Consider the following 27,156-nt stretch of genomic DNA (forward strand, 5'->3'; position numbering starts at 1 on the left):
CCCTGGGCTGAGAGGTGCTAAGTACAAATAATGTAATTATTTCAAGCATTATTTCATAGACTTAAAAGAAACGAATACTACCTCTGCTTTAAAAACCCCACACTTTCACTGGGTAAGAGCCTATTGACCGGCTTCTCCCAGGAGAAAAGGGAAAGTGTACACTGACAGCGATGCGAGAGCCTGCATCCCATTCCACCTCCCGAGCTTCGGGAAGACAACCCTTGCCCCACGGCGCCAGCCTGGCCAGGGGATCCAGCTGTGGGCACAGCTGTGGGCACAGCTGCCGGCGGGCTGGCTGCGGGAGGCACCGGCACCGGCACCGGCACCGAGCGGCAGGCGAGCGGCAGCCCCGGCCAGCCCTGCGCAGCCCGGGGCAGCTGCCAGACCTCTTTGTTTCCCGCTGCGCCCATTTATTAGCACAGCCGGTGAGCGGCTTTCAGCCACGCTCGGGAGAGATAAATGGTGCTTTATCGGCTGGGATGGCACCGTGCAGCCCTGCGGGAGCTGGACACGTCCCCGAGCCTTCGGGCACAGTCCCAGCCTGGGGCAAGGCAGCCTTTCCCCACCCTTGAACACGGCCTGGCGCTCTGGCGAAAGGAAGCACCGCTCCCATTGGAAAGGGGCCAAGAGAATGAGCAGGTGGATGGTGCCGAAGTCAGGCTGGGACAGAGGTGTAAAACGAGCCCCACTGTTCCTCGAGAGCTGCGTGGACACAGCCAGGGACGGGCAGTCCCCGCACGCTGCCATCGCAGCGCTGGAGCTGCTCCAGCAGCAGGAGTGCAGCAGCACCCCGGCTGCCCCAGTGCATCATCTCCTGCCTGAAATTCACTGAGAGGAAAATCTGAGCCTGCCCAGCCCCGGCTCGTAGGGTGGCACGGCAAAGTGTGCCTCTGAATTTTGTCTGAGAGGCTGTGGGTAGCTCTTAAAACTGGGGCGAGGAAACCGGCGCTGTGAATTCCTGTCTGTTCTCAGGGATAAATATAGACCTGCCTGCCCCTCTCCCTACCCCTTTCACCGCAGAAGAGATTTCGCAATTTCACCCTCTGTGACTGACAAGCACACATTGACCGACGCTTCTCGCCATAGGAAGCCCCAGCGATTTGTTAATGTTTATTCACAGCTACACGGTCTCCTGGGGGAAGAGCCTGGCTTCCCCATGTAGGGCGTTGGCTGGCAGTGATGGAACCTCAAATATGAGGCAAGATGCAGTGAGGGTGCTGCAAAGGGCACCAGATGCCAGAGGACACAAGATAGGATCCTGCTGCGTTGAGCTTACCCCCGTTAGGAAAGCAAGTTATTTTTTGATCCACTCCCGAACAGCAAGGTTCTGCAGGGTAGGGAGGGAAAGCAGCCTTGCTCCCCACAGTCTCGGCATAGCTGCTGTTTTAGGGGGTGCTGTAGGGTGGCAAGCAGTGCTGGGGAGGGGGCTCTGTCTGTCTGTGAGGCTCTGAGAGCCAGCACGACATGGCACACACACGGCAGCCAGTGCTGCTGTGCTAACACTCACAATTTTTTTGTGTTTTCCACCCAAGAATGGCCAGGAACACCAGCACCAGTGGCATGGAGGTCCAGCTCAGGAGCCCCAGCCAGAAGCTGGTGAGTATTTTGGGGGCTACTAGCCTCATTTCACAAGGTGAGGTGGAAGCTGCTGCAAGGACCTGCTTTGTGGCTGGTAGATTTATAACTACTTGGCTTTAAGAAATGCTGTTTTATCTCTCAGGCAGAGCACTTTGTATGGGGGGAAGGCAATGGCAGGTCTGGCCAGGGGTGCTGGGTGGTGAGGGGGACTAGAAGGGACACGAACACCTGGGCAGGGTGAGCCTCTGTATACCTGGATTTCAGCAGGAGGAATCCAGCACTGAGAGCCTACCTGGTCTGAGGTGAGAATGGGGAAAAGCTCCTGGCCACCCCCAGGACACCCACAACAGTCAGCACAGACTGATTTTGCCAGAGATGAACTCCAGATTTGCTTCCAAAGCTGTCACAGCAGGCAGTGACTCAGGGCTGCCCAATGTCCCAACATACCCTGCTGTGGCTCTGCCTTCTCCCTGCCCCACTGCACTCCTGTCCCAGATCCTGCCACTCCTGTCCCTTGTCCAGGTGCAAGGAACTGTTCCAAGACCATCTCTGTCCTGGGTTGCAAAGATAAAACCTGTGCTTCATCACAGACCTGACCTAGCTCCCTAGCTGAGAGACATCTGCCAGGTACCTGGTACTGGGATCATCCCATCCTGCCCAGCTGCCCCACAGAGACCCACGGGTGAGCCTGGGGCTTCTTCAGTGTCCTTGGGCTGCCATGGAGCCCATGGAACCCTGGCCTTTCCCGGCCAGCAGGACAGGATCCTTCACCAAGTGAAGGGTCACAGACCATAGAGCCAGGAGAGCTGGAAACTTCTCCCCTTGCAAAAGCCTCCTTCAGTTCCCAGGGTGAGGTCCCATGACAGGGGAAGCTGTCCCCTGTCCCCTTCCACAGCTCTAAGCATTGGCAGCAAGTTCTGAGTGTGGGCTCTTGCAGCCTCCGGTAGAAGCCTGTGTGAGGTTCAAAGGGCTTTCCGCAGTGCAGCACTAAGCACCAGTGTGGAGTTCATCTGGGCAGTGTCCCCTACTCTGGCAGTCTGAGGAAATGTTTCCAAAACATCTCCTGGTAGCTCTTTTTTTAATAGGGATAGTGAGAAGAAGAACACTTCCTCTTCCCTCTCGTCACTGGTCACTTGTTCCTTGTGAGTGTCCTGGGAGAGTACAGCCCCCACACCTCTGTCCCACGTCCTGCTGGTGACTTGTGCTGGGGCTGCAGCTTCCTGGCTCCAAAACCCGCTGCTCTCGTCAGCGCTGTACCCGGTGTACCCTGCTCCTCAGCGGGCAGGGGCTGGCTCGGGACGGGGTGTGGGGCCTGTGCCAAGGGCGGCCTCGGCCGTGCAGGCGGCCGGGGGAGTTTTCTGGCAGCAGCGCTCTGACACAGAGAGCCCCAAAGTGAGCCCCAGAGTGAGCTCCCACAGAGCCCCAGAGAGCCCCAGAGAGGGGTTCCACATAACCCCAGAGAGCCCCAGAGTGAGCCCCCACAGAGCCCCAGAGTGAGCTCCCACATAACCCCAGAGAGAGCTCCCACATAACCCCAGAGAGGGGTCTCACATAACCCCAGAGAGAGCTCCCACAGAGCCCCAGAGAGAGCTCCCACAGAGAGCCCCAGAGAGCCCCAGAGTGAGCTGCCACATAACCCTAGAGAGAGCCCCACAGAGCCCCAGAGAGAGCCCCCACAGAGCCCCAGAGAGGGGTCCCACAGAGCCCCAGAGAGAGCCCCCACAGAGCCCCACAGAGAGCTCCCACAGAGCCCCAGAGTGAGCCCCCACAGAGCCCCAGAGTGAGCCCCACAGAGCCCCAGAGTGAGCCCCACAGAGCCCCACCGGGGCTTCCCAGGAGCAGGGCAGGCAGCGGGATGGGCTGAGTTTACAGCCCCCGCTCTGCTCAGGTTCCCCACGGGACACGTTCAGGCTTTGGAGGCAGAATTCTCCCCCCGTTCTCACTGGGTTGCAGTATTTGTGTGTCTGAGCAGAGTTCAATTTTCCGTCCCCAGTTCAAAGGAGTTTCCAAGCAAGGCTTTCGCCAAGCTGTCGGCCACGACCCGGGACAACCCACTTGGAAATATCTTATGGGTGGGCGCTGGCTCCGGGAGTGCCCGGGGCCGGCAGGTTTCCCTGAGCACAGACACGCAGGGACGGTCCCTGAGCTGCCGCGGGGCCGTGCCCGGGCGGAGCCGCCGCCGGTCCCGGCGGGCGCGGCTCGGACCGGACCGCTGAGCCCCGCAGCGGCGTTTGCCCCGAAATTCCGGAGGTGACGAGGCCATCCGGGTGACAGCATTGCCCTTCTCACTAGCGGTGCCTGGCCCAGCCCTGCCCCGAGCTGAAAGCAAGGTCAGCACCTTCTCCCACCAGCCCGCTTTCGGAGAGCTGCCCGGACCCAAGGGTCTCAAGTGGCTCTTGCCCAGGCACAGGATTTGTGTTTCTGAGTCCTGGACAAACAAGTTTTCACCCCTTAGGCAAAATACAAACTCCTGCAACCTGGGGAGATGCTTTTCCCTGGAACTCGGTGTAATTAAAAGAGTAACAACACAGAGATTTCTTCAAAGACTGAATACTTGCTCACACGCCAAGGAAAACAAGCTGGTTGATCTCTTAAATAGTGCTGCCTGCTATCATCTGTGGCAGCACAGAGAATGTGTACTTGAACTCAGAGATGTTGCAGAAGTGTGGGAACAGTCCCAGCCTTCCCAGACCACAGGTTTTCTCTGGTCATGTTCATGCAGGTGGAAAAAGATGAGTTTCTGTAAGTGCCAGCACAAGGAGACAGTGCCCAGTGTGACAGCAGTGACGTACATGTAATGGAAAAATGGATGCTGGGTTCTAAGTAATCTTAAGTTGGAACAGCCAAAACTGCCTCTCTTTAACTCAAGAGTGATGATGGGAAAATGGAAATTTGAAACATTTCCAGATATTAAGTGCTTTTGCATTTATTTTTGGCCAATGAGAAGTTCAGCTAGCCTGTGGGGGTTGTGTTCTGCAACTCTTCCAGGAAAATAAGCATGAGGAGAAGGTCCAGGATCCTAACAGAGGGAAGGACGAGCCTAAGGCAGACATGGGGAGCAAAACCTGGGCAGACCTGGCTGGGGAGATGAAGATATTCTTGTGGAACCCGGAGGAGAGAACATGCTTGGGGAGAACAGCCAAGAGCTGGGGTAGGTCCTTGCTCAAGCCCCACTTTTGGGGGTTGTTGCCTTTTCTGCTTCACAACAGACTCACTTGCCTGTGAATGTCCTTGATAGCTTGGACTGACCACCCCTGCCCATTTCTTTAGTGTTAATGTTTCTAACTAGTGCAATAAATAACTAGTGAGGAGGACAAGCAGAAAACCATGTAAAAGTTACCCTCGGTCGGGAGGTTAATGTTGAGGGAGAGTAAAAGCAAAGATTTCAGGCTGCCCAGGCTGTGTCCCAGACAGAAGTTTAGAGCCTGAGCAAGCATGGGAGCTGCAGGTCATTCTGCTGCAGCCGTGCACCCCTGCTGCCACCAGCACTCCTGCCCCTGCCTCTGTAGGTCGGGAACACCTGGGACAGCGGCTTTGGTGTCATCAGGTTCTGGGGGAAGAGTGCCCGGGCTGGGGACAGGTGTTCTGTGGAGGGTGCACACCATGGGGCAGAGCAGCCCTCCCTGCCCCAATGAGCCCTGGGAAGGGAAGGGAAGGGAAGGGAAGGGAAGGGAAGGGAAGGGAAGGGAAGGGAAGGGAAGGGAAGGGAAGGGAAGGGAAGGGAAGGGAAGGGAAGGGAAGGGAAGGGAAGGGAAGGGAAGGGAAGGGAAGGGAAGGGAAGGGAAGGGAAGGGAAGGGAAGGGAAGGGAAGGGAAGGGAAGGGAAGGGAAGGGAAGGGAAGGGAAGGGAAGGGAAGGGAAGGGAAGGGAAGGGAAGGGAAGGGAAGGGAAGGGAAGGGAAGGGAAGGGAAGGGAAGGGAAGGGCTGGTCAGCACTGTCACCCCACAGCTTCCAGGTAGTGACAGGGGCCCACAGCAGGACCCACAGTGCTCTCAGAGCCAGTGGACTGGGATGTGCCATCTCTGATGGTTCTGAGTGCCCTGTCTGCTTTACCCACATCCATGTGCCCTTCAAAAATTATTGCTGAGTCTGGAGGTGCCTGGGTGGTTAAGAGCAGCCTGTGGGGTGAGTGCTGCTGCAGGCTTGGTCCAAAACCAAGGTGCTACAAGCACATGGGGTGGCACCCATCTTTGCAGCTCTGTTCTGCCAGCACCCAGCCCCCTTGGCAGAGTGAAAATCCCAGCCTGATCCAGAGCCACCTGCACGCCCATCAGTGTAAGGCTGTGAACTACCAGGGGCTGCTGCTCGGTGTTTGCAGCCCTTGGCTGGCACTGGCAATGCACCACAAGCCCCACAGCCCTCCCATGCCCCTGCCAAGAGCTCTGGATCTTCTGCAAAGCCTGTGTTGGCAGCTGGGAGGAACAAAGAAAGCTGCCCACCAGCACCAGAGGAGTCTGAAAACCTGCCAGCATGAGTCTGGAACAGACCTTGACATTCATTCACTCCTGTGCCTTTTGCTGGCCACAGAGGCAGACCAGTTTTTCTGCTTCTTTCCTGGATGGGAAGGCACAGACCAAAGTGTGGGAGCAGTAGGGTGAGTCCTTAGTGATGTAGGTTTGGTTTTCTGGAGGCTCCTCCAGGTCCTGAGAAGATCCTTGTGAGAGGATTTGCTCAGTGTGCTGTGGATGTGACCCTGGCAGGCTCCTGCTGACAGTGCTGGCAGCACTGGGGTGGGGCAGCATCCTCTTGTCCCTGGGGTCACTGTGCTCTGCTGTGTGACCCCCCTGTCCATGAACACACGTGCCCTTGGTGCACACACGTGTGCTCACATGTCTCTACGTGAGGGCAGGAGAAGCTACTATGAAAATCAAATTTTATTTTAAAGTGAGAGCATTTGGAGGTGAGTGGAGCTGAACTTTCCCACTCTCAGCTCATGGGTGGGGAGGAGGGAATTTGCCCAGCCTGGGGCTGCTCCCCTCTGCTGGCTCTAAAGGTGTCCCCTGAAATGGGGGCCTCAGGGGACTTGCACTCACCAAATGCAGGGAGATAACTGCCACAAGGTCATCACTGGAGGCCCCAGCCCCCGGGAAAGGCTGCACCCCCCTCTCTGCTGGTGACAACACTCCCTGCTGCACTGCAGGAAACATAAACATGGCAGCAGTAGCAGGAAGATGTCCCAACAAGCACCAACTCTGCTGCCAGGCTGGGGCAGAGGCATATTCAGCATCGCTCTGGCAGGGCTGGACATTGTCCCTTCTGTGCCACCAGCCCTGGCTCAGCCCCCAGCAGGCCACAGCCCCACAGCAGTTCCCAGCACGGTGGCCCTGGCAGAAGCTCGGCAGGAGAGCACATCTGTGTTCCCAGGGCTCCCTCCAAGCTGCCGGAACGTTTCTCCTGGGAAATATTTGGGTTAGGGATTCACTTTGCTTTCTGAGCTGCTGGGTTTTATTCATAGGCTGTGGCCTCTTGAGACATCCTCAGCCATCAGCCTGGTCCAGAGGAAAAACAAACCCATTCCCTGAATGTCTGGGCTATGAAACAGAGAGTGGTGCTGCAGCCCTGAGCGATGCTGCTTGCTCAGTCCCAGCACCAGGGTCCCTCCCGTGCAGGGGACAGGCATCAGGGCAGGAACACTGCCCCACAGCCCCATCAGGAGTTTGGCTGGAGCCACTGGACACCTTTGCATGTTACCATGCCAGGAGGGGGCGGGAAGGCCAGGAGGGAATGTTGGGTCTGTCTGTTGGAGAGAGCTGAAGCAGGTGGACAGACAGACCTGGTCCTGACACAGCTCTGGGAAGAGCCATGCAGCCAAAGGGATCCAGAACCAAACAGCTGCTACCCCTGCACTGGAGCAGCTGAGTCCTGTACCCACAAACACCAGAGTCTGTGTGCAGGGCTGGGCTGAAGCTCCCACCTCCACCACAGACTCAGCTGCAGAGAACGCCGTGCTGAGCACGTCTGTGCATCCCTGCGGGACACATCCCACGGGATGTGCTCTGCTTGCCTTAACAGCGACATGCCTGTCTGTTTTGCAGGCTTGATCTTACTGTTTTATTTCATTTTCTACACGTGCCTGGCGGGAATGTTTGCCTTTTGCCTGTATGTGATGCTGCTCACGCTGAGCCCCTACACGCCCAGGTTCCGGGACCGTGTGTCTCCACCAGGTACGTACCCCAGCCAGGTGACACCTCTGCCCATCAGTGTCCTGCCAAAATGGCATTGCTGGCACCTCAGGCAAAGCCCTGCTGGAGCTGTGCACTCCTACAGTCACCCAGCCCTCCCCAACATGGGGTGTTCTCACCTCAGAGAGCTTCAGAGCTGCAGGTTCTCTGCAGAGGAACAGACATCTTAAAAAGCCCCATGAGAAGCATTCACCCTGATGATAGTAATTGTTATTCGCATTGCACTGTTTATTGTTATCATTATTCTCAAGGCAAAAGCCAAGTTTAGGTATTTAATGGGTGATGCTGATGCATTTCAGCTGCTGGCCATTTATACCTCATGCCTTCAAAATAAAATGCAAATCAAGAGTCACTGTTATGCATTATTATTTGGGGGAGTTCTGGCAAGAGAATGTTCCGAAAATCCTTTCCCTATGTCAGACACAGCATTTTCCCTGTGTTTTTGTGTTGGTGGGTAACAGAAGGGCCCCTTGCCCTGATCCTTTTCTGGAACTACCCACACAGCTGGCAACATGGGGGACCTGCAGCCACTCTGTGCAACCCCAAGCCCATCACTAACCCACAGCACTACTGAGGCTCTCTATATCTCCCATGTTTTCTGGGAGATAATTTTGACCTGTATGGTGTTCTCCAGGGGTGAAATGAAGGTGAAATGAGGTTGAGGAGAGAGTTGATCTGTGAGCTGGTGCAGCCTCTCTCATGCCTGAGCCTGGCCCAAGCCCAGCCACAATGCACCAGCCCTGCAGCATACAGCCCAAGCCCATGGCTGCTCCACCTACATTTGCCTTACCAGGGTCTGTCTCCTTCTTCAGGAGTGATGATCCGACCATACTTGAATGGGTTCACCATTGCCTTCAATGTCTCCCAGCCCAACACATGGCAGCCCTACGTGGACAGCATGCACCACTTCCTAGCAGGTGAGCTCTTTGTCACCCTGGGAGCCACAGTGAGGTTGTTTTTATCCATGGATACAGGCATGTGGTGCAGGGGTCTCCTCCTGGGCACCTCATGAGCTACATCTGGAAAGGGAGGCTCACAAAGTCATGGGAGCTTTCCCTTTCCAGGTCTGACTTCCTAATGCCCTTGACATGTGGATTTCTCTGAGAGTTTGGGTCTGTGCAGGTCTTGGGGATTTTTAACAAGTCTCTTGGTCCTCACCAGCTTATGATGACAAAGTTCAGGAGGAGAAGAATATTGAGTGTGTCCCAGGCCAGTACTTCATCCAAGCAGGGAATGAGAGTGAGGAGAAGAAGGCCTGCCAGTTCAAGCGCTCGCTGCTGCAGAACTGCTCTGGCATCGAGGACCCAACCTTTGGCTACTCCAAAGGCCAGCCCTGCATCCTGCTGAAGATGAACCGGGTACAGAGAAAGCTGCTTGTTTTATTTCCTTCCTTTGGGGCATTCAGTGTGATGAAGACCACACAGGGACTGAAACTCCTTCACTTCTCAGGCCCAGAGAAAAAGGGAACTAGAATCCCCAAACCTGCAGGCCATATCTGCTAGAAAACATTAAAAAAAAAAAGAAAAAACAACTCTATAAAACTTGTTCCATTTGATTTGCTGAGGCCTTAGTGCTTGGAGAATCTTCTGCCAAACCCTTCTTCATAAGGAATTGAGCTTTAGGGTAACCCAGACCCTAGATGCTCTACAATGCGAGTTTGCTTTGAATTCAATTTAATTGAAGTCTAATAGCATGGATGTTCAGTGCTCACCGCTGGAAAAATAAGCATGGGGAGGGTGAGAACCGTGTGGGGAAGAGGCTGTGTTACTCCTGGGGGTCTGAACCCTCTCTGTGTTCTCTGCTCTGCCCCTGCTCTCAGGCACCAATCTGGCACTCAGCCGTGGGCAGGTTGCACGGTGTGGGGTGGCAGACCCTGCTGCAGGGACACACAGCTCCTGCCCTGAGCAATGTGACTGGCACCCAGAAAGGTTTTAGCTCTGGAGGAGGGAGGCAGCACGTGCTGGGCGCTGTGTTTCACACAAGCATGGATGTTTTTTGCTGTTGCAGATCATAGGCTACCGCCCTGGCGCCGGGGTCCCCGTGAGCGTGGACTGCAAAGTGCAGGTACTGCTCTCCTCCATGCCCGGCAGCATGGAGGGGACAAGGCCAAGCATCTCCTCCTGATGGACCTCAGCACAATTTGTCCTCATTTTAGCCCCAGACACTCACAGCACTCAGTGCTGCCCATGTGTCTGGGCACAGTTGGAGGCCAGTCTGCTGAGACTGGCAGAGGTCACCAGCCTCACGGGCACCACCATGCTCAGCCCCTGGGGCAGGCAGCCTGTTGGCCTGGTGCCAGGTCCCAGCTGGAGCCTGGAGCTCAGTGGGAAGATGTAGGAACTCCTCACACCCATCTCCAGCTGCTCTGCAGCATCCTCAGTCCTGGGGGCACCCTGCAAGCCAACAGCAGTGGGGTGAAGGGAGGGCTCCCACTGCCCAGGCAGCTGCTGGATCACACTTAGAGAGCAAAGGCACAGCAGGGAATCAACAGGCAGCAAACTGCAACCCTGCCCATGCCTCCATAGCTCCACTCTCCCCTGGCTGGAAGCAGGCAGTGACTGTGTTCACAGCAAACACAGCACAGCCAGGGGTTGGCAAGGGACGTTTGCTCTGAGACAAACTCTGAGGGGAGCTGTATTCTGTGTCCCATGTCCTATGTGTGTGTGCCTCTGGTATTTTTCTGATCACAGAAAGGCAATGAGAGTCACCTCAGGTCAGTGGACTTCTACCCTGGGAACGGGACATTTGACCTCATGTATTATCCCTACTACGGCAAGTTCACCCACGTGAGTGAGGGGCTGGCATCTCTGTTCCTTGGGAATGGGAGGGCAGGAGCTGCTGCACAGGGTCCAGATGTGCTGTCAGGCTATTTTGGGCAGATGTGGGCAGGACGGAGGCCATGGGCGCTGAGATTACAGAGCTCTATTTCTGTGTCTGACAAACTATGAGTGTTCGTAGCAGTGTGTGAGTGTGCAGCTGTGAGTGTAACTTGGTGTGTGTGAGTGGGTGTCAGTGAGTGTGTGTGACTGTGTGGTTGTTAGCACAGCAGAAAGCATTTGTGAGTCCCATGGTCTGGGGCTGTCCTGGGCAATGACCCCAAGAGGCAAAGTGTAGTGATCCCACCTTGCTAAGGCACAGACACAGAAAGGCTCAGCATGCTGAGGGACCCTGACGGACATCAGGCAAGCACTCTCAGATGCCTGCAGCCAGGAACCATTTACAAATTATTTTCCTGAACATAAAAGCCCTGCTTGCTTTTTTGCTCCCTCAAAAATTACACTTAAATCTCCCTTCTTTCCAGGTCAACTACACCTCCCCACTGGTGGCTATGCACTTTACAGATGTGCAGAAGGATTACCAGGTCCCCATCCAGTGCAGTCTGAATGGGAAAGGAATTATCAACGACCTGAACAGCGACCGCTTCCTGGGCCGAATCATCTTCACACTCAGCATTGGGAAGTAGCCCCTGCCAACACCAGGCACTTAGGTTAGGTCAGTCAGAGGCTTTTTCCTTTTTAAAGCATCAAGCCAGCATTTTTCTCTGCTAGGAAAAACAGGCACATAGAGATTATTGTTAATTTATTTTTGTTCATAGTTAGGAAAACAATGAGATACAATGGAGTGTGGATCCACATTTTTCATTTTCTGATGTAAATCATTATTAGTACAAATTAGAAGTTTTCCCCTGGGGAGAGAACCTGCAGAAGATTTCACTTTTGATTGAAAAAAAACCCTCTGGTATCCAAATGCTATTTTCATAAGGTCTTTTATGAGTGATCCCTGTGGAATGCATCTTTCCTGGCTTTAAATTTTATTTTTTTAGCATAGTTTTATGTGCATTTCTCAGGCAAAAGCTAAAAAGGAGGTAGTTTATTAGCACTATTCTTGTTAAAATAATAAACAGCAAAAATTCTGGATTATTCCTGCAATAACTGAGTGGAAAAGTGAAAATGGCAGCTCTCAAAATGCTTTCTAGGATCTCCAGCCCCAGACGCATCTTGACTGCAGCATTTTACACAGCTTGTGGATCACACCCAAGGTGTAGAGCAAGGGCCACAGAAAATCGTTTGCCCTTGAACCCTTCCAGCTGTTCCTTTCTAAAGTGGGAAGATTAATGCATTTCTCCCTCCCTCCTCCTCACTCCAGTACTTCCCTCTGCCCCAGGACTCCTCACCCAGTCTCTTTGACAGGGATGAGTGAGGAGCTCTCCTCTCCTGCCACGGTTCTCAGGTAGGCAGTGCCTCCTGATCAGGCACAGAAGTGCCCAAAGCTCTCAGACCTGTTCTTCCCTGTCCCAGAGAGGTCACAGCTGCAGTGCTGCAGCAAAATGCAGGGAGATGCTCAGTCCTTTCACAGTTAAGGGGTCAGTGTTGGGGTGAGTGAAGGCATCAGTTTATCACCTCCAACCAAATCTGATGAAACACAGAGTGTGCAGCCCTGGGATGTGACAGACCAGCTGCACTCTGCTTGCTGGGAGCTACAAAACACAGCAGGACAGGACACCTTGGGATAAAGTACTACCTGGAAAGCACACTTACTAAAATTACTGCTGAACAGGGGCATTATGGTATGTTTGTCCTACATCCATAGCCAAGGAACTTAATCTGCTGTCATTTCCTGATCTATATCAGTCTCTAAGAAGTGATTTTTTTCTATTTAAAATAAAGTGACTACAGTAAAAGTAACTCTATGCTGGCATTCTTGAAACACTGGTGTTAAGAGAAGCAGCTTGTGCTGCCAGTTAGGGACTGAATTTCCAAGCAGCATGTAACACCATCCTGGAATTCTGAGCACTTGATAAACTTCCCCAGGCCAAAGCATTCAGTACAGTTAAGACTCACTCTTCACCAAGCATCACAACCAACCATCTGGCAAAAAGTATTTATTAAGAACTATTAAATACCTGAACCAGAGGTAGTTTAGGAACTAATTCTGCTCAGTTGTCATTATCCAGATGGCACTGATAGGGCAACATACTCATTCTGCCTGCACAAATTATCTGCAGGGCATCTTCTGACCAACAGAAACTGGCTTCTGCCAAGAGGATGCTGCTGGGGGAGTGGCTCTTCTTTTGACATCAGAAATAAATTAAACCCACAAGCATTTCTCTGTCTGTCAATTGCTTTAGCTCTTTTAAAGCATTTACATTTGTGGGGTCTTGAAAGGAAACCATACTCATTGTGTCTCATGCTATCAAATTAACAGCCTCCACACTAGCAACAAGATAAAACTTTAATATCCATTCCCTCTCTGTTGGAAGGATTCTGATGGAAGAGGAGGTCCTTTAGCAGATGCTGGACCCATGCTTTGACCAAATCATCACAAAAATCAACTGATTTGGATGTAAATGTGTGAATAGCTTAGAAGCAAAAGCTTCTGTTTCCCCACAAACATCCAGATCCAAGCACATTGACAATCCCTCTGGAAAAGCTCTCAGAAATGGCATTCATGTCTACTTACACTGAAACAAAGCTTTATAAATTTTATTTTCCATACACATATTCTGCTGTCAGCATATCTGTACATTTTAAGATCTGGGAAATTGTACACACCACTCTTCATGCTGCAACAACCTTAAAGTGCCGGATCAATTTTTGACTTCTGTTGAAGCTCAAAAGAATACTTTCTATGTATATACAATATATATATATATATATATGTATGTGTTTGCATCTAGGAAACGACCACATTTCACTCAGATAGCCTAGCAAAAAGTGATATTAAATACCTCAGTCTGCAATCTCAGCATGAAAACATAGCTGTCTGCTGGCAGCAGAGAAGCACCACACTGACAAGTGGGTGTACTCATAAAATGCCACCTGAAATAATTCCATTTAACACTGGCAGGGAAATCAAGTATTGCAAAAGCAAAGGTACAATACAAGAGACCAAGAGAACCAAACCTAAAGCATACAGTCTAACTCAGCAGCATTTAATTACATTCCTAAAGAAAAAAAAAGGACTTGATCCATGAGCCCATTTGTACTCTGGAATCACTTTTGTCAGAATCAGGTAGAGTGTATCTTTGGTCACTGTGAGGACAAGAATAATTGAATGTACAGGTATTTCTCAACCATCAAAACTAACTCTTTGGAAAACTCCCTTCCTTGAACACACAGCTATTGTGAGTTGCTGAAACATCAGTATTGACTGTCACCTTTGTGTACGTGGATTACCGAAGGTGCTTTCCCCACAACATGGATACAGGGTCAATGCACAAAGATTAAATATTGAAACAGCTTTAGTAAACACTTGCTGCAGAGGATAAAACTTTGTGTGCCCTCAGGGTTTACTGGCTACCAAAGGCTTTTGCCAAGATGGACCAAAAAGGTTTGAGGAAGAGCAAAAGGCTTCTTTCATTCCATCAACATGAACCCAATAGGAATGAAGCAGAACACAACCACAAACTACTAAATTTGATTCTGATTCAGTTTAGATATGGAACACAGAATTGCAAAGGTATGGCACTTATAACAAAGAAAGCATCTTCAACCAGGTAAGATGCTCTTATTCCTTTGGAAGTCACTTTCTTCACTATACATATATTCATTTCTGCTTTATGATCAGCATTCCTCATGCTAGACATTTTGTGCTCTTACACTGAGACAGCAATAATGAGGAGGTTAAAAGCAGATTAATTCTATCAAACCTGAAAGGTTTTATATCTCCACTTGCTTTCAGAGATCACAGCTTTTCAGTGATGCCCTGTTAACCTAAGCAAGCTGTCCAAAGGAACTGCAGGAATCTCTGAGCAACCTGTGTTCTCAGTCAGAGTGCTCTCAAAATACTTTTGGTCCTCACATGGACCAATGCTGTGTAGTTTCTTTTTTTCTCAGAATCAAAGCTGAGAGAAACTGCAGCCAGTGAAATTCCAGCCTCCCACCCTCATTTCACAGTTGAGCTCAGAACAAAAGGAAAAATGCAGTTCAACAAAACAGTACAGGAGACATTTCCTTCAGCAGACTGTTGCCTTTTCTGAGTAGCCAAAGTTCTCCAGACATGAACCTTATCTCGGCAAATTAGACACCAGGGTAGTGCAAAGCTGTTCAACCTACATTAGCAGTCAGCTTCTCCCTATGATGTTAAACAAATTAATTCACTAGAAGAATCAGATGTTCTTCTCATCTTGTGTCAGGGTATTAGTGAGATCAGGTACTACTTTTACATGCAGAAGGAACAGGAAATTCAGGCTGATTCACAAGAACAGCCATATGCCAAGCTCCCAACAGAAGTCTGTTGAGAGCTGGGTATTCATTTTCCCACTGCATGTACAGTCCCTTTTGACACAGCATTCACACTTTATAATTATAGTCTTAGCTGTAGCATTAACCAATACAAGCTGTAGGCATCTAGAAATTTTCTTGTACAAAAAGATTAAACGACAGAAAGTTTTGTAGATGTCTTCTTTACTAAAAACAATCACACTTCCCACAGGGACACACCAACTCTATTCAATTCTCTGGTCCTCAAAACACTTACTTTCTCCAAAGCCATACAGTAGCTTCTGCAACTCATGTTCAGAGTCATGGCATGTTATTCTGTCATTAAGTGATTGTTATTCTGCCATGAAGTGATTTGAACTTTTTTAAATAAAGAAACCTTGAACTAATTTGGTGTTTTTTTTTTTTTTGTTTTTTTTTTTTTTTTTAAGGAGCAGGTCAGGAAGTCTGGGAAAGGGAAAAGAACAGGGAAGGTTGGCAACAGAGATGGAATTAGAAGATTATACAGACTGATAGCCAGTACGACTTTTTCTTCTTCCAATGATGTAAGATATAAAGACAAGAATGATAAGGAATCCAAGTGCCACACCCACTGCGATGGGAATAAGAAAGTTCAGGTCAGAATCAGCAATGCATTCTTCAGCTGCAGAAAGAAGAAAAACAAAAAAAAAAAGCAAGGGAGAATAAATTAGTAAGGGAAATCAAGCATCAGAAACCAAAGAAAGCAAGGAGCAAACAGGCATTTTTGAGAAATTACATTGTATTAGATACAATAATACATGTAAAGTAAAATCAGTATTGAATAAAGAATTGATGGAAAGATTGATTTATTGAAACACATTTACTCCACGCATCCTTTATATTGGTAATATACTTCTTCTGATTTGTACATTCAAGTTGCACATTTAATTTCAGCTTCCTCTAGCAAGCAGAGGATAGATTAGAAATGTGAGCACAAACCAGCAGTCTGAGCATGCATTAGCTGATCACACCTCAGAGTTAGCAGCAACAAAGCAACAAAAGCCCCACACTGGTGCAGTACTGCCTTGTCCAGGGGTCTTCTCAACCCTCTAGCCACCAGCACTCCCCTGGGTTCTAGACATGAAGACGTAAATGACAACCCAAGTAACAAAGCAGAAACTTACTAAGACCTACAAGGCATGGCCAAGATAAATGTACCTCCAGGCACTGCACGGAAAACACTGAAAGACTCTGTTGGGGTGGGTAACTTTATTTTCCATACAAAAGGGTTATTTTAGTTTCAGCTGAGAACTACACAGACTTCACTGAAATCCACATCAGAGGGAAGAACAGAATAGACATATGTAACACTACAGTGGTTTTTAACATACAGGTTGTAAAATGTGAGGAGCTCCTTGCTGGTAAAAACATTCATCAATGATTAGCAAACCACGCTGGGAACTGGTTTCAAACTCGGGGGCAGGGCTTGGCACCACAAGCTGTTTGTAAGGAGAGCAGAGCTCCACCTGCCTGTGCCAGGAGAGGTTTGGTAAGGCAGGAGGCCGTGCCTGGGCTCTCCAGCACTGATCAGTGCCCGACTTTGTGCCTGCGTTTCGTAAAGCAGACTCCTGGTAAAACTGTCGTTTGAGTTTTTAATTAGGACAGAGCATCACACAGAGTCAACACTTCCTCAGAAGTTGGCTGCTGTTTTTCACCGAATCAGCATTAATTATGGGAAATGTTTTGTCTTGCTTTAGCTTATGACAGTCCAGCACACACTTGCATGGCCCCTCCCTGAAATGCTACACAAAGACTTTGACTGAGAGGCAAGGAGAACAACACGTGGAGGCTCAACAGCTGAAAATACTGAACTCAGATTATCTGAAGGCACTACTGCCAAGTAGAGCAACACTTGGAAGGAAAAGAAAACCAAAAGGAAAGGAACTATACACCTTATACAGCTATTTCAAAATATTCTGAGAAAATATTTAAACATCTTAAAGAGAGACATGCATTTGATATTTAGTCATCTTGTTCACTAACTACCAACATAGACAATTTGCTAGATGCTGGGTAATAGGTCACTAATCACTAACACTAAATATGAATGGATTTGCTAAGGATGAAGGTGCCCAGCAGGCAGTGACAGAAATTCCCTCTCTTCTTCAAAGGCTGGAGATGGCTGCAGCACACATCACACTATGGCACCGTTACAGGCAATTCCCAGGGTGAGGAAGGGGTTAAGGTTTCATACCAGGAACATTCCATCCTTGCTGGCACACATCTATCCAGGTATGGCTACTGCATAGTGGTTAGAAGCTTCAGAGAGGTGTCTTCAAGTGCAGAATTGGTAACTACAGCCCAACACACAGCAGGGCCAGCAGGAACAGCTTTTTCAAATGACGTGGCTGAATGTGTCTCCATTCAAAAGTCAGAAATTTTGACCCAAAATTTTTTTAGCCCCAGTATAAAAGCTGCCTTCCCTTTTAAATCCAATCATGAGATTCAACCAATAGCCCCAAAGTTTGTGTTTTATTAACATCTGCTAAGGAAGAGAGAACACTGTGGTGAATAAATTTTAAAAACCAGCCAAACAAAAAAACCAAAACAAGGAACAAATGAACAAACAAAATGCCCCTTCCAAAACCCAAATCCCATCATTCACTGGCTAGAAAAGTTTCCTTTGACATCTTTAACCTAAAGTATCAGAAACCCTGCATTAGAATACAATACTTAGTAAACTGTGTATAAGGAACTAAACCAACCACACTCTATAATAGGTTATACACATTAATATTCCACATCCACAGGTGTTAAATACATCCACAATTTAAATGCCGTTTCCACAGACCAGAACAAAACCAGCTACGTAACAGAATCTCAGATACAGACTGTTTAGAGTTCACCTTACTCATTGAGTTTATTTTCTTTAAAAAAAGACAATACAAGACGTCTGTTTTCAAATCAGTTAAAAAATGTGAACAAGTTTCCTTAAGAAATAGAACAATCTTTATTTTTAGAGCACAGGTTAAACAGATTGACAGTTCCCTATGGAGCAGTACATACAGGAAAACTAGTGGTTTTATAACAACAGGAAGTCAGGTGAAACTGATGCTTTTTGAACCAGTTACCTGCACATCAGTCTAGGAGTACTTAAACCTCGGAGCCAATATACTTACAGCTTTTTGCAATGGGATTTCTAGTGTTGATTTTAGGAAGCAGTTTGTATGAATCTTCTATTTTATCACTTGGAAACTGTGTACAGTTCAAAAATTTGCAAGGTCAGAAGAGTAGTGTGATGATTACTCCTTAACAGAGATGCATGCTTAACTGGTGCCACTGAACATCACTCAAAAAAAAAAAAAGCTAAAAAAACTATATGAAATTCTGCATTTGAGGATATATTAATATGAAAGTCATTAGATCCATTTTTTTAAATTAAAATGGTAAGTCTTGAAGCTTGTTTCATGATTAAACTTATAGCAGTTCCCCACTTTCATTAAAATGCATTTCAGTAACTGATGCAAAATTCAAGCTGTAGACTACAAGCTATAGTAAGCATTATCCACCCATACATGCTTCCTTGGCTAGTGTCAAGAGTAAACTGTCTTTACAAAAAAAAAAACCAAACCACTACTGAAAGAAGTGTATTTTATGATTTGTATACAAACATGCCACAGACATCTCTACAACCCTAGAGAACACTAATAAAACACTAGAGCAGCTTTGATGCAGGCGAAACTCATTCTAAATGGGGAGACGATGGTATGTTCATTAAATAACTAGGTTAGGCAGCTCATGTTATGACATATGCAAAAAAGCCACAATTATCTAGAAGTCTAAAAGACTTCTTTTTTTTTTTCCATGCAGTAAGAAAATGCACAAGGAGCCCAGAGAAAAGTTGTGCATCAAGGGTTAGTCTCTATAGAGCTGCAGCTTAAGAACAGTCCAGTTGCACTGCACTTTCTTTAACCTACTTATTCTTTTCATACAGCAAGGAAAAACAGGTGGTGTGGGTGCATCTCAGACTTGTTTGGCTTTTGCATTCTTAACATTAATAAATGCTACACTGCAAACAACCCAACACAAACGTTCAACATTCAGAGTGCCAATGGCGGGCAGCTATAATGTCAACTTTCACTGGCAGAGAACCATTCAAGATGAAGATTTAAAAACAGCTCAAGCTGCAACAACAAATACTGGCTCATTAAATGAAAGCATCTTTAAACAAGGTCATTCAAAGCAACAAGACAGACCAGTTCTGTGCAGAGTACGGTATGAAGTTAAGTGCACTTTAAAGTTCTGGAATATTTAGAAAGGTTATTCCCTTTAAACTGATGCCACCAAAAAAATAGCTTGCATTAATTTAGCAGAAGTCTGCCTTAGGTGAGTATTTTAGATGATTGCCAAGGTATAATAAAGAATTCAGTGCCTAACAGGTTTTTTTTTGAAAGCATCTGGAAACGGCACTGAAGTCTTCCCATATATTCACCATTTGGCAAGTTACTCATTTTGTTTGTACAGCCATGGTATAGGAATGGTTCCTGAAATTACACCAAGGCAGGAGTAAATTACTGAAATCCCAACAAAGGCAGGTAAGTTACTGCTGCCACTTCCAGAGATCACTTAATTACCAGCCTGAAGTTCAATCCTATGGAAAACAAAGTTGCTATTGGGCATTAGACAATTCTTGTTAAATACTACAGAAGTCAACAGAGTGACTAATGCTGCCAGCTTAACCCACAATTACAATGACTAAGGACGCAGAGGAGAGAAGCAAGTACAAATTCTATGCTATTCTGGGAGCTGCCCAATGCACATCAGTTCAGAATGTGTTATTGTTTCAGGCTAGTATTTGTAAAAAGCAGAAATAAATCCTAAATGCTTTAGGACTTTTGCAAGATAAAATCCTTAGCCTAGCAATTCATTCAGGATTTGACATCTTCAAAACAGCAATGAAACCCACATTGTCTTCTTAGGGCAGGGAAACAAAAATTCTGCCTCATCTGAGATAAATATTCTCCCATTGTTTCTCAACTCCAGTTAGCTGTGGCTAGTAATTACTCCTAAGTTTTGGGTCTTTTTTGGACTTCAGAACTTGCACTTGCTTTGTTTAGAGTGAAATCATAACAGGAATCACACTTAGATTCACAAAGTTTGATATCCAGCATAGCTTTTTCTTCTGCCAATTATGTAAGCAACCACAATAATGGCAATCAAGACAGCAAGTGCAGCACCAACTACAATTGGGATTAGAATGCTGTCATCATCCAGCGAACACTCCTGGGCTGTAGGTGAGAGAAAGGTTGCAATAAGGAATAAATACAGACAGAATACTTGCCAAGTGTGGTATAAAAATCTGTTTTCCTTAATATGAAGGTGTTAAAAAATCAAGTATTATTTAAACTAAAAGAGAAAGAACTGCAGAGGTCTCATCAATACATTTAGCATATTTAAGCATTTTAATTAATTTAAACATTGACAACCTATAGCAAGTTAAGGGTGTACAAGTTTTCCTGTGCACAAGATCTGCATTAGGCAAGGGAGCAGCCATTTTTCTACATTCACAAACCAGGCTTATCCATTTCATACTTAAGGCAAGTCTGGTTGGTATTTTCACTCATTAAGGATAAAAAGTGACCTAGATTTGGTATCAAGAATCTATCCAGAACAAAGACATTTTACACAGATAAAATAACTATAATTAGAAGAAAGCTAGCTGCAACTTTAACTGTAGAGTGAAATTGATCCCTAACTCTTTAGAAAGACTAAACTGTTTACCCCACACACATCTGGAGTTACCTTACTTCTGTCTAAAACCAGAACTTTTCAATCTGCGTCTACAGATCAGTCTTGTCCAATAAGACTGTGCTGCAAGTATTAGCATTAAGCACAAAGACCAGTCTGCACTAAGTATTAAGAGGTAATTTATGACATTTCTGTTTTCTCCAGACAAGATCAGGATAATGCAGCAAACAAATATTTCAGAATTTCTTTTGTTCTGGATATTCAAGACTGCCTCTGAAGGAAGCCCTGACAGTTCATTTTTCCCCAACACTCCTATTCCTCAGACTGACAGATGAAAAGAAACAGAACATCTAACAGTACTCCCAAAGTCCACTTCTGCAAAGTTTCTGTCCAATTTTCCTACATATCTGAGCTACAAATGCTGTATATCAAGAGGCTGTCAAGTAACTTCTAACCTATTCTGCACAGCAACGCTTAAGTCCCTATTCAGTGTCTCTAGTTCATTCAAGTTTTGTGAAGAAACACCATGAACTTATCAGATTTTTTAAAGTGAGAACAAAGCTTTACTTGAATTTGAATGTCACTCTGAGAACTTCTCTTCATTCCATGTATATCTAAACATACTTTAAAAAATTGGAACAAGAGCTTCTGAGATAAAGTGCTTGTACCTAATGCTGGTGCTTTTTAGCAAGTGAGAATTTTGCAAGCATCACTAAAAACAAAAACCTAACTCTTACCTGTAGCAAACTTATTTGCCTCCACAAGGAATGGCTGAATCCATAGATTAAAAGTATGTACTTGAACATTTTCATTAATCTGAAGGGTTTGCTCTTTTCGGCACATGTAAGAGCTACCAAGGAAAGCATCCCACTTGCTTAAGTTGCTGTTGTCTGCACTTGAAATGACTAAACAAAGGAGGAAGAAAAGAAAGGGAATTTGCATGTTCACTTAAAATGCAAGACAGTTGCTAATACAATAAGACCAAATAGCTGAATCTAGAAGGTCCAACATTTCAATACTGACTAGTCTGGAAAACAAAGTAGTGCAAAGTACTGGGATTGATCAGCTTAGCCAGAAATCAGAAACTAAAGTTACTACAGTACTTGGCAGTAACCTCTCTTTCATATGTACATGACATCAGGCTTTCCTTATACCTCTGCTTGTCTCAGTGTTGCAGAGTTTCAAGTGTTTTAGCTTTAATGCTCTTTAATTGCTGTAGATATGACAAGCAATTAAAAAAAAAGAGAAAACATGTTTGTTGGGAAAAAAGTATACTTCAGTTTTTGAAGGACTGGCCTTTTTTTAGTGAGAGTTACGTACAAGTGGCTGGAATATACAGCAGCATCTTCAAAGAAGGCAAGTGCTGGTTTAAGAAAAAAGCTTCAAATTTGGTACAATTGCATTTCACACCACAAAAAATTACATTACTGAGAAGAGTTATAAAGAAGCCCTCTTAATTTATAGTGATTCCATTAGCAGAAGTTTCAGGAATCGTAGAGTGGTCCCACACTGCTGTTTAAAGTAACTCTTACAGCCATTTCTGCTTATTTTTTTTGCTCATACCAACTTCTAGATATAGAGTAGGAGCTAACAATAAGCATGAACAACACTGAAAAAAAGAGCCAGAAGTATTTGATACATACATTGAATAAAATATTACCCTTGTTTAAGGCAGATACTATTTCTTACCAGAACCATTCAGACGGTTGAGCAGAGTAACATTCACCTCCCTCAGATAAAATTTTTGTACACTTGCACTTGTATTTTTCTGTTCAAGAAGAAAGAACCAAGTGTCAGTTTGCAATTCTGCATTTGTAGCTTTGAGAACACGTGCTTTACAAAAGCCAACACATTTACCAGTCTTACATTTTCTACAACTCTAACCCAGTTCTCCATTTGTCTTAGGCACTCAACTGGCCAATTCCACTTCCCATACGGGAGCAGCCCACCACCAGCAAGCAACAGGAGGATTTTACTATAAGTGATCACCATGCATGCTGTTAAATGATAAATTAGTTTAAAATAAAAGAAGTTACTTACAACAGCAAATGTGAAACCAATCAGTGTGCTATTTCCATCATTCAGTTTCAGAGTGGCTGTTGTGTTACCACAGGCACCATCTGCAACAGTTGTCTTTGGATTGATGTTGATCAGAAGAGGCTGAAATACAGACAAAGAACATCAAAGACATTCAGCTGCCTTTGGAATACATTGTACCAGTCAGGAACAGTCTTGGGTTAGAAGAGCTTATCATAAATATGACAGCAGGAAGAGCTGAGCTTGGCGACTATGGAACCAAGGCTGTTCGAGTTAAATTTACCCGCTGGCACTGAAACAAAAAAAATTTCTAGAGAAATGTTACTCTGTTCACTAACACAACAGGCTACCCTCTGAGGGGAAAGACAGTATCTGCAGGGACAACAGCTGTAACAGCTAAGAAAGTTCCAGACTTGCAATCATGTTAGAAGTATTTCCAACAACAAATGTAAGGTTTTTCTGATGTCAGAGAGGTGCTACGTACACTACTTAGAAGCAGTTCTGGACAGCCAGCAGTGTACAAAGCAATACTCTGCATTCAGATTTCACACCAAACAACTACAGCAACATTTACTCTTCAAAAGATAAAAGAAGCACCTTTTCTTGAGAAACATTCAGTTGCAGCCCCACAGTTGCCAGGAAACAAGTTTTATTTCCACTTTTAAGAGAATAATTTCCTGTGACTGGATTCTCCACAGGTTTGGGAGCAGTTGTTGGAGCAGGAGACAAAGTAGTGGTAGATGCAGTAGTTACATTGGCAATAGTAGGTGGAACAGTAGGTTCAGAAGTAGGTGTATCAGCAGGACATCTAGACTCTGAAAAGACATTTTAATCACCATTTAATTACTGAAATTTTATTGAAGTCCTATTACTCAGACAAAGTACTGCTGCCACTTATACTCAGAAATCCCGTAACACTCAGTTTTAGTCCACACTCAGTACCACTTGCCTCTGACACATGGAAGCAAAACACACAAAGACAGTTAAATTGTTTTAAAAGTGTGACATGTATTTGCTGTAGACCAAGTAAGTGACCCTATTAGGCTACATGCAGCAGGATGCCGTGCTCATCTTTTTCCTGAGCTAGGAGATGAGACAACAGGCTCTGGACGACTCAAATTCAACAGCAGAGGCCACCACTGGATGGGGAAGGCAGTTAGCTAAAACCCCTCAACTCAAATGATTTACTCAGCAACAGCAGTTCCGAAGTGCTTATTCTTAATAACTCAGTTACTGGAATACACACTTGAGAAGAATCCCACCTTGGCACACAAACAATCAACAGTACAGCACACTGCTAAATCCACTCTCCTAAGCTATTTTTCCAGTAACAAGGAAAGAAATACTAGAGGATATTTACATGGATATTATTAAACACAACACGTCTTAGAATTGGTGGATTTTTTTATTATGGGACTTTGCTCCCTGCACTAAGGTGGAATACAAAAAAGCTCTTTCACAAACTGAAATGCTCACCTTTTTTACTGACCGTGCCATTCTGAACAAAAGCCTGCATAGTAACATTCCAGAAAATCTGCGTTGTATTTTCTGCTTCAATAACAAAGGAATTATGACACACGAAGACAGTATTCAGTTGAATTGGACGCGAAGGATCCCTCACAAGAACAGTAATTGGTCCTACAAATAAGCATAAATATTTTAATGCCTTACGAACTACAGGAACTTAGAGGCAGTGTTTTATTTTATATAATTTTGTAAGACAGAGACTAAGCGATAATTAAGTTTAACAATTTTAAACTAACTTGAATGTTCTCCCTGTATGTGCTGACCTGAAGTGCTGGGTAATGTAGGAGTAACTAAGCCTACAGAGCTAGACAAGCTATTAGAAAGGTGAACTCTTTTACTTAAGTTTGTAAGGAGAAAATAATTCTATTATTAGTAGGCATTAGTCAGCCTAACACTGACACAGACAGCCTAACACTGTATTGCTTGGCAAGGTAGAAGGTCAAGCAGTGCCCACTAAAATTAATCTTCTATGTGCCTGCTGCCTAGCTCACTGATCAAAGCTGTTTATCCTTCCCCTTCTCTTCCACTTACAGGAATTACATATTCAGTGAAGCCATTTGGCCTGCATTGTTACCCAGCAGGCAGGTAGAAGGAACAGCAGTTGGCAGCACGTGGTACAGAACTCATTACATTCATTACTAACCCCTGTATTCCTCCTTACTTCGAAGCCAAGCCAGGTCAGGTACACAAGGTCTGACACTTCTGGCTGAGATTGCTTTGCAAGTCAGATTCTGCACTGAATGTTACCTTTTCTTTTAGCATCAGGAAATACAGCTGTGTCATTGGTGTTGTAGGTCAGTGTGATGAAGTCTCCCTGGTAAGTTTCATTGTTTTTTGTGATGTTAATGCTCCAAGAATGACCTTCTCCAAACTGCACTGCCACAAGGGCAGCTTGTGTGTCATTGCCACAGACGCTTCCATTGTGTGTCACACTCGATGACAAATTCAGGGTTGTGGTTTTCTAGAAGAAAAGGGGAATATAAAATGCACTCACATGCAGCTCTTCCCCATGACAACATTATAAACTTGCTGGAGTTAGCTGAAACCTTGCACAAGATAAGTGAGATTATTTTCGGTTATTGTGGAAAATGATGATAAAGGCTCCTTAACACCTGCCTGAGAAAGGAGGTGTATCAGATTAAAGTACAAAAGTACAACTCTAACCTGGCTGTAAACATTGATCATGTTGAGCTGCAATTACATCTACTACTTGGGCTAAGAACATAACTACACTGATGGTTAGACTCTGTGAGTTTTGTGTATATCATTTAAGTAAGAGCAATAGGGTACTTTCAGTCACTTGTATGTCTGAGAACTTATTCTTTATTTTATAAGGACTATATAGGAATATTCTTCTCAACTGACTTTGTAAAAAAAAGTAAGAAATCAAACACCCTAAGAAAAAGAGCTTAAACTTTTATCCAGGTCAAAATCCAGTTCTCAGCAAGAGTTACTCCCAAATACTTACATAATCACCATTGTTTGATTCATATTTTATCAAGAACCTCATCATCCAATCTGCATACAGGCATGTAGCATTAGAAGCATCCTTTATATCTACTTCAACTGCATAGGACTGGAAAAAACCTGTAAGATATGATTATTAGCTATTAGGATATTGCTTTTTCTTCATTTTCTAGAACCACTTAAGAGGACAGCTCATCACAAAGCAGTAAATTATGTCAGGAACACATTCAATTTACCAGACAGTGAAAGAATGCCTACATTTCTAAAAAGTACCAAAAATAGTAAGCACACCACAAAACTGTCAAAGCTGGCAAAAATCGAGATAATGTTTTATAATCTGTTTACGTGACACAAACGAATAGTCTCAAAGTATTGAGTGCCCAACACTGGGCACTTCTAAAATTTGGCTGTACAGGTTATTGGGCCATCTTGTCTAGACCGTGTCTTTGCCAAGAAAGAACGGACCAGCCAATTATTGAAGTCCCTTCCAGCCTAAAATTCTGACTCTCAGAAATAAGCATCAGCTGTCTGGTGACACAGTGGGTAAACCAAAGGACACGAACACAGCACTTGAACAAGGCGCTGCTCGCAGACCAGCGGCTATTATTTCACGTGTTGTGTCAGTGCTCAGGAGCTGACCCCGAGAGACGGCACCGGCACGGCTCCATCGCGCTTGCAGGATTTCCAGCCCCAGAGACACGGGCGTTAAATCCCCCCTGCGTTTTAGGAGAACTTTTCGCAGCTGTTGTGTTCGCGACTCCCGGCCCGGCAGCGCTGACAGAGCGGCGGGGCCGGGCCGCGCGGGCGGGCCCGGTGGCGGCGGGGCCGGGCCACGGCCCCCGGCGGAAGCGCCCGCGGCTCCGGGCCCGCCGCCGTCCCCTCCCCTCCCCTCCCGGGGGTGGCAGCGGAGGGGGGCAGCGGCGGCGCCTCCGCCCCGGGGCCGCCCCCTGGAGGCGCCGCGGGGCCGCCCCGGCTCCGGGACCCCCCCCCGGGCCCCCCGGTGCCCGCGTGCGTGACGGGGCGGGCAGCGGCGCGAGCCCGCGGGGACACCGCCACCCACTCCCCTCCCCCGGGCCCCGGCGCTGCCCCGCTCACCGGAGAAGGCGAGCAGCAGCAGCGGCAGGAGGAGGCAGCGGCAGGAGGAGGCGGCCGCAGGAGGAGGCGGCGGAGCGGCGCGGGCCCATGGCGGCGGCGGTGGTGGCGGTGCCGCTGCTGCCCGCGGGGACACCGGGGCACGGGGGGCGGCCGGAGCGAGCGGGCGCGACAAAACCTTCGCTAGCGGTCATGTGAGGGGCGGGGCGGGGCCGCCCGCGCGCCGCCAATGGCCGCTCGGCGCCGCCGCTCGATTCCGTGGATCGCGGACGGGCCGCTCGTCGCGCGGCGCCTCGGGCGGGCGGGTCTGGTGTGATCCGGTCCGCGGCGACAGCGGCGGCGACA

General features: G+C 47.0%; 2 protein-coding genes across 4 annotated transcripts; one reads left to right on the forward strand and one right to left on the reverse strand.

Annotated features, from left to right (window-relative positions):
• The first annotated feature begins 1,179 nt into the window (after positions 1-1,179).
• Positions 1,180-12,862, forward strand: ATP1B4 (ATPase Na+/K+ transporting family member beta 4). 2 transcript variants are annotated; one of them, XM_030272617.4, is made up of 9 exons: positions 1,180-1,334; positions 1,533-1,596; positions 4,567-4,729; positions 7,613-7,741; positions 8,572-8,676; positions 8,921-9,117; positions 9,767-9,823; positions 10,450-10,545; positions 11,061-12,862. In XM_030272617.4, the coding sequence occupies exons 2-9, from the start codon at positions 1,534-1,536 to the stop codon at positions 11,220-11,222; spliced, it is 972 nt and encodes a 323-aa protein (XP_030128477.1). In that variant the 5' UTR covers positions 1,180-1,334; position 1,533; the 3' UTR covers positions 11,223-12,862. The 2 variants fall into 2 exon arrangements, with proteins under 2 accessions (XP_030128477.1, XP_030128478.1); XM_030272618.4 differs by having other exon boundaries at positions 1,183-1,289.
• A 353-nt stretch (positions 12,863-13,215) lies between these two features.
• On the reverse strand, positions 13,216-27,020 carry LAMP2 (lysosomal associated membrane protein 2). 2 transcript variants are annotated; one of them, XM_030272614.4, is made up of 9 exons: positions 26,815-27,020; positions 25,721-25,839; positions 25,000-25,213; positions 24,202-24,363; positions 23,323-23,540; positions 22,729-22,848; positions 22,378-22,456; positions 21,426-21,593; positions 13,216-15,622 (listed from the first exon to the last, which is right to left on the reverse strand). In XM_030272614.4, exons 2-9 carry the CDS (start codon positions 25,763-25,765, stop codon positions 15,480-15,482), a joined length of 1,149 nt encoding a protein of 382 aa, XP_030128474.4. In that variant the 5' UTR covers positions 25,766-25,839; positions 26,815-27,020; the 3' UTR covers positions 13,216-15,479. The 2 variants fall into 2 exon arrangements, with proteins under 2 accessions (XP_030128474.4, XP_030128475.4); XM_030272615.4 differs by lacking the exon at positions 13,216-15,622 and adding an exon at positions 16,195-20,228.
• Between the last annotated feature and the right edge of the window lie 136 nt (positions 27,021-27,156).

This window comes from Taeniopygia guttata, chromosome 4A (assembly GCF_048771995.1).
Source record: "Taeniopygia guttata chromosome 4A, bTaeGut7.mat, whole genome shotgun sequence".
Lineage (NCBI taxonomy): Eukaryota > Metazoa > Chordata > Aves > Passeriformes > Estrildidae > Taeniopygia > Taeniopygia guttata.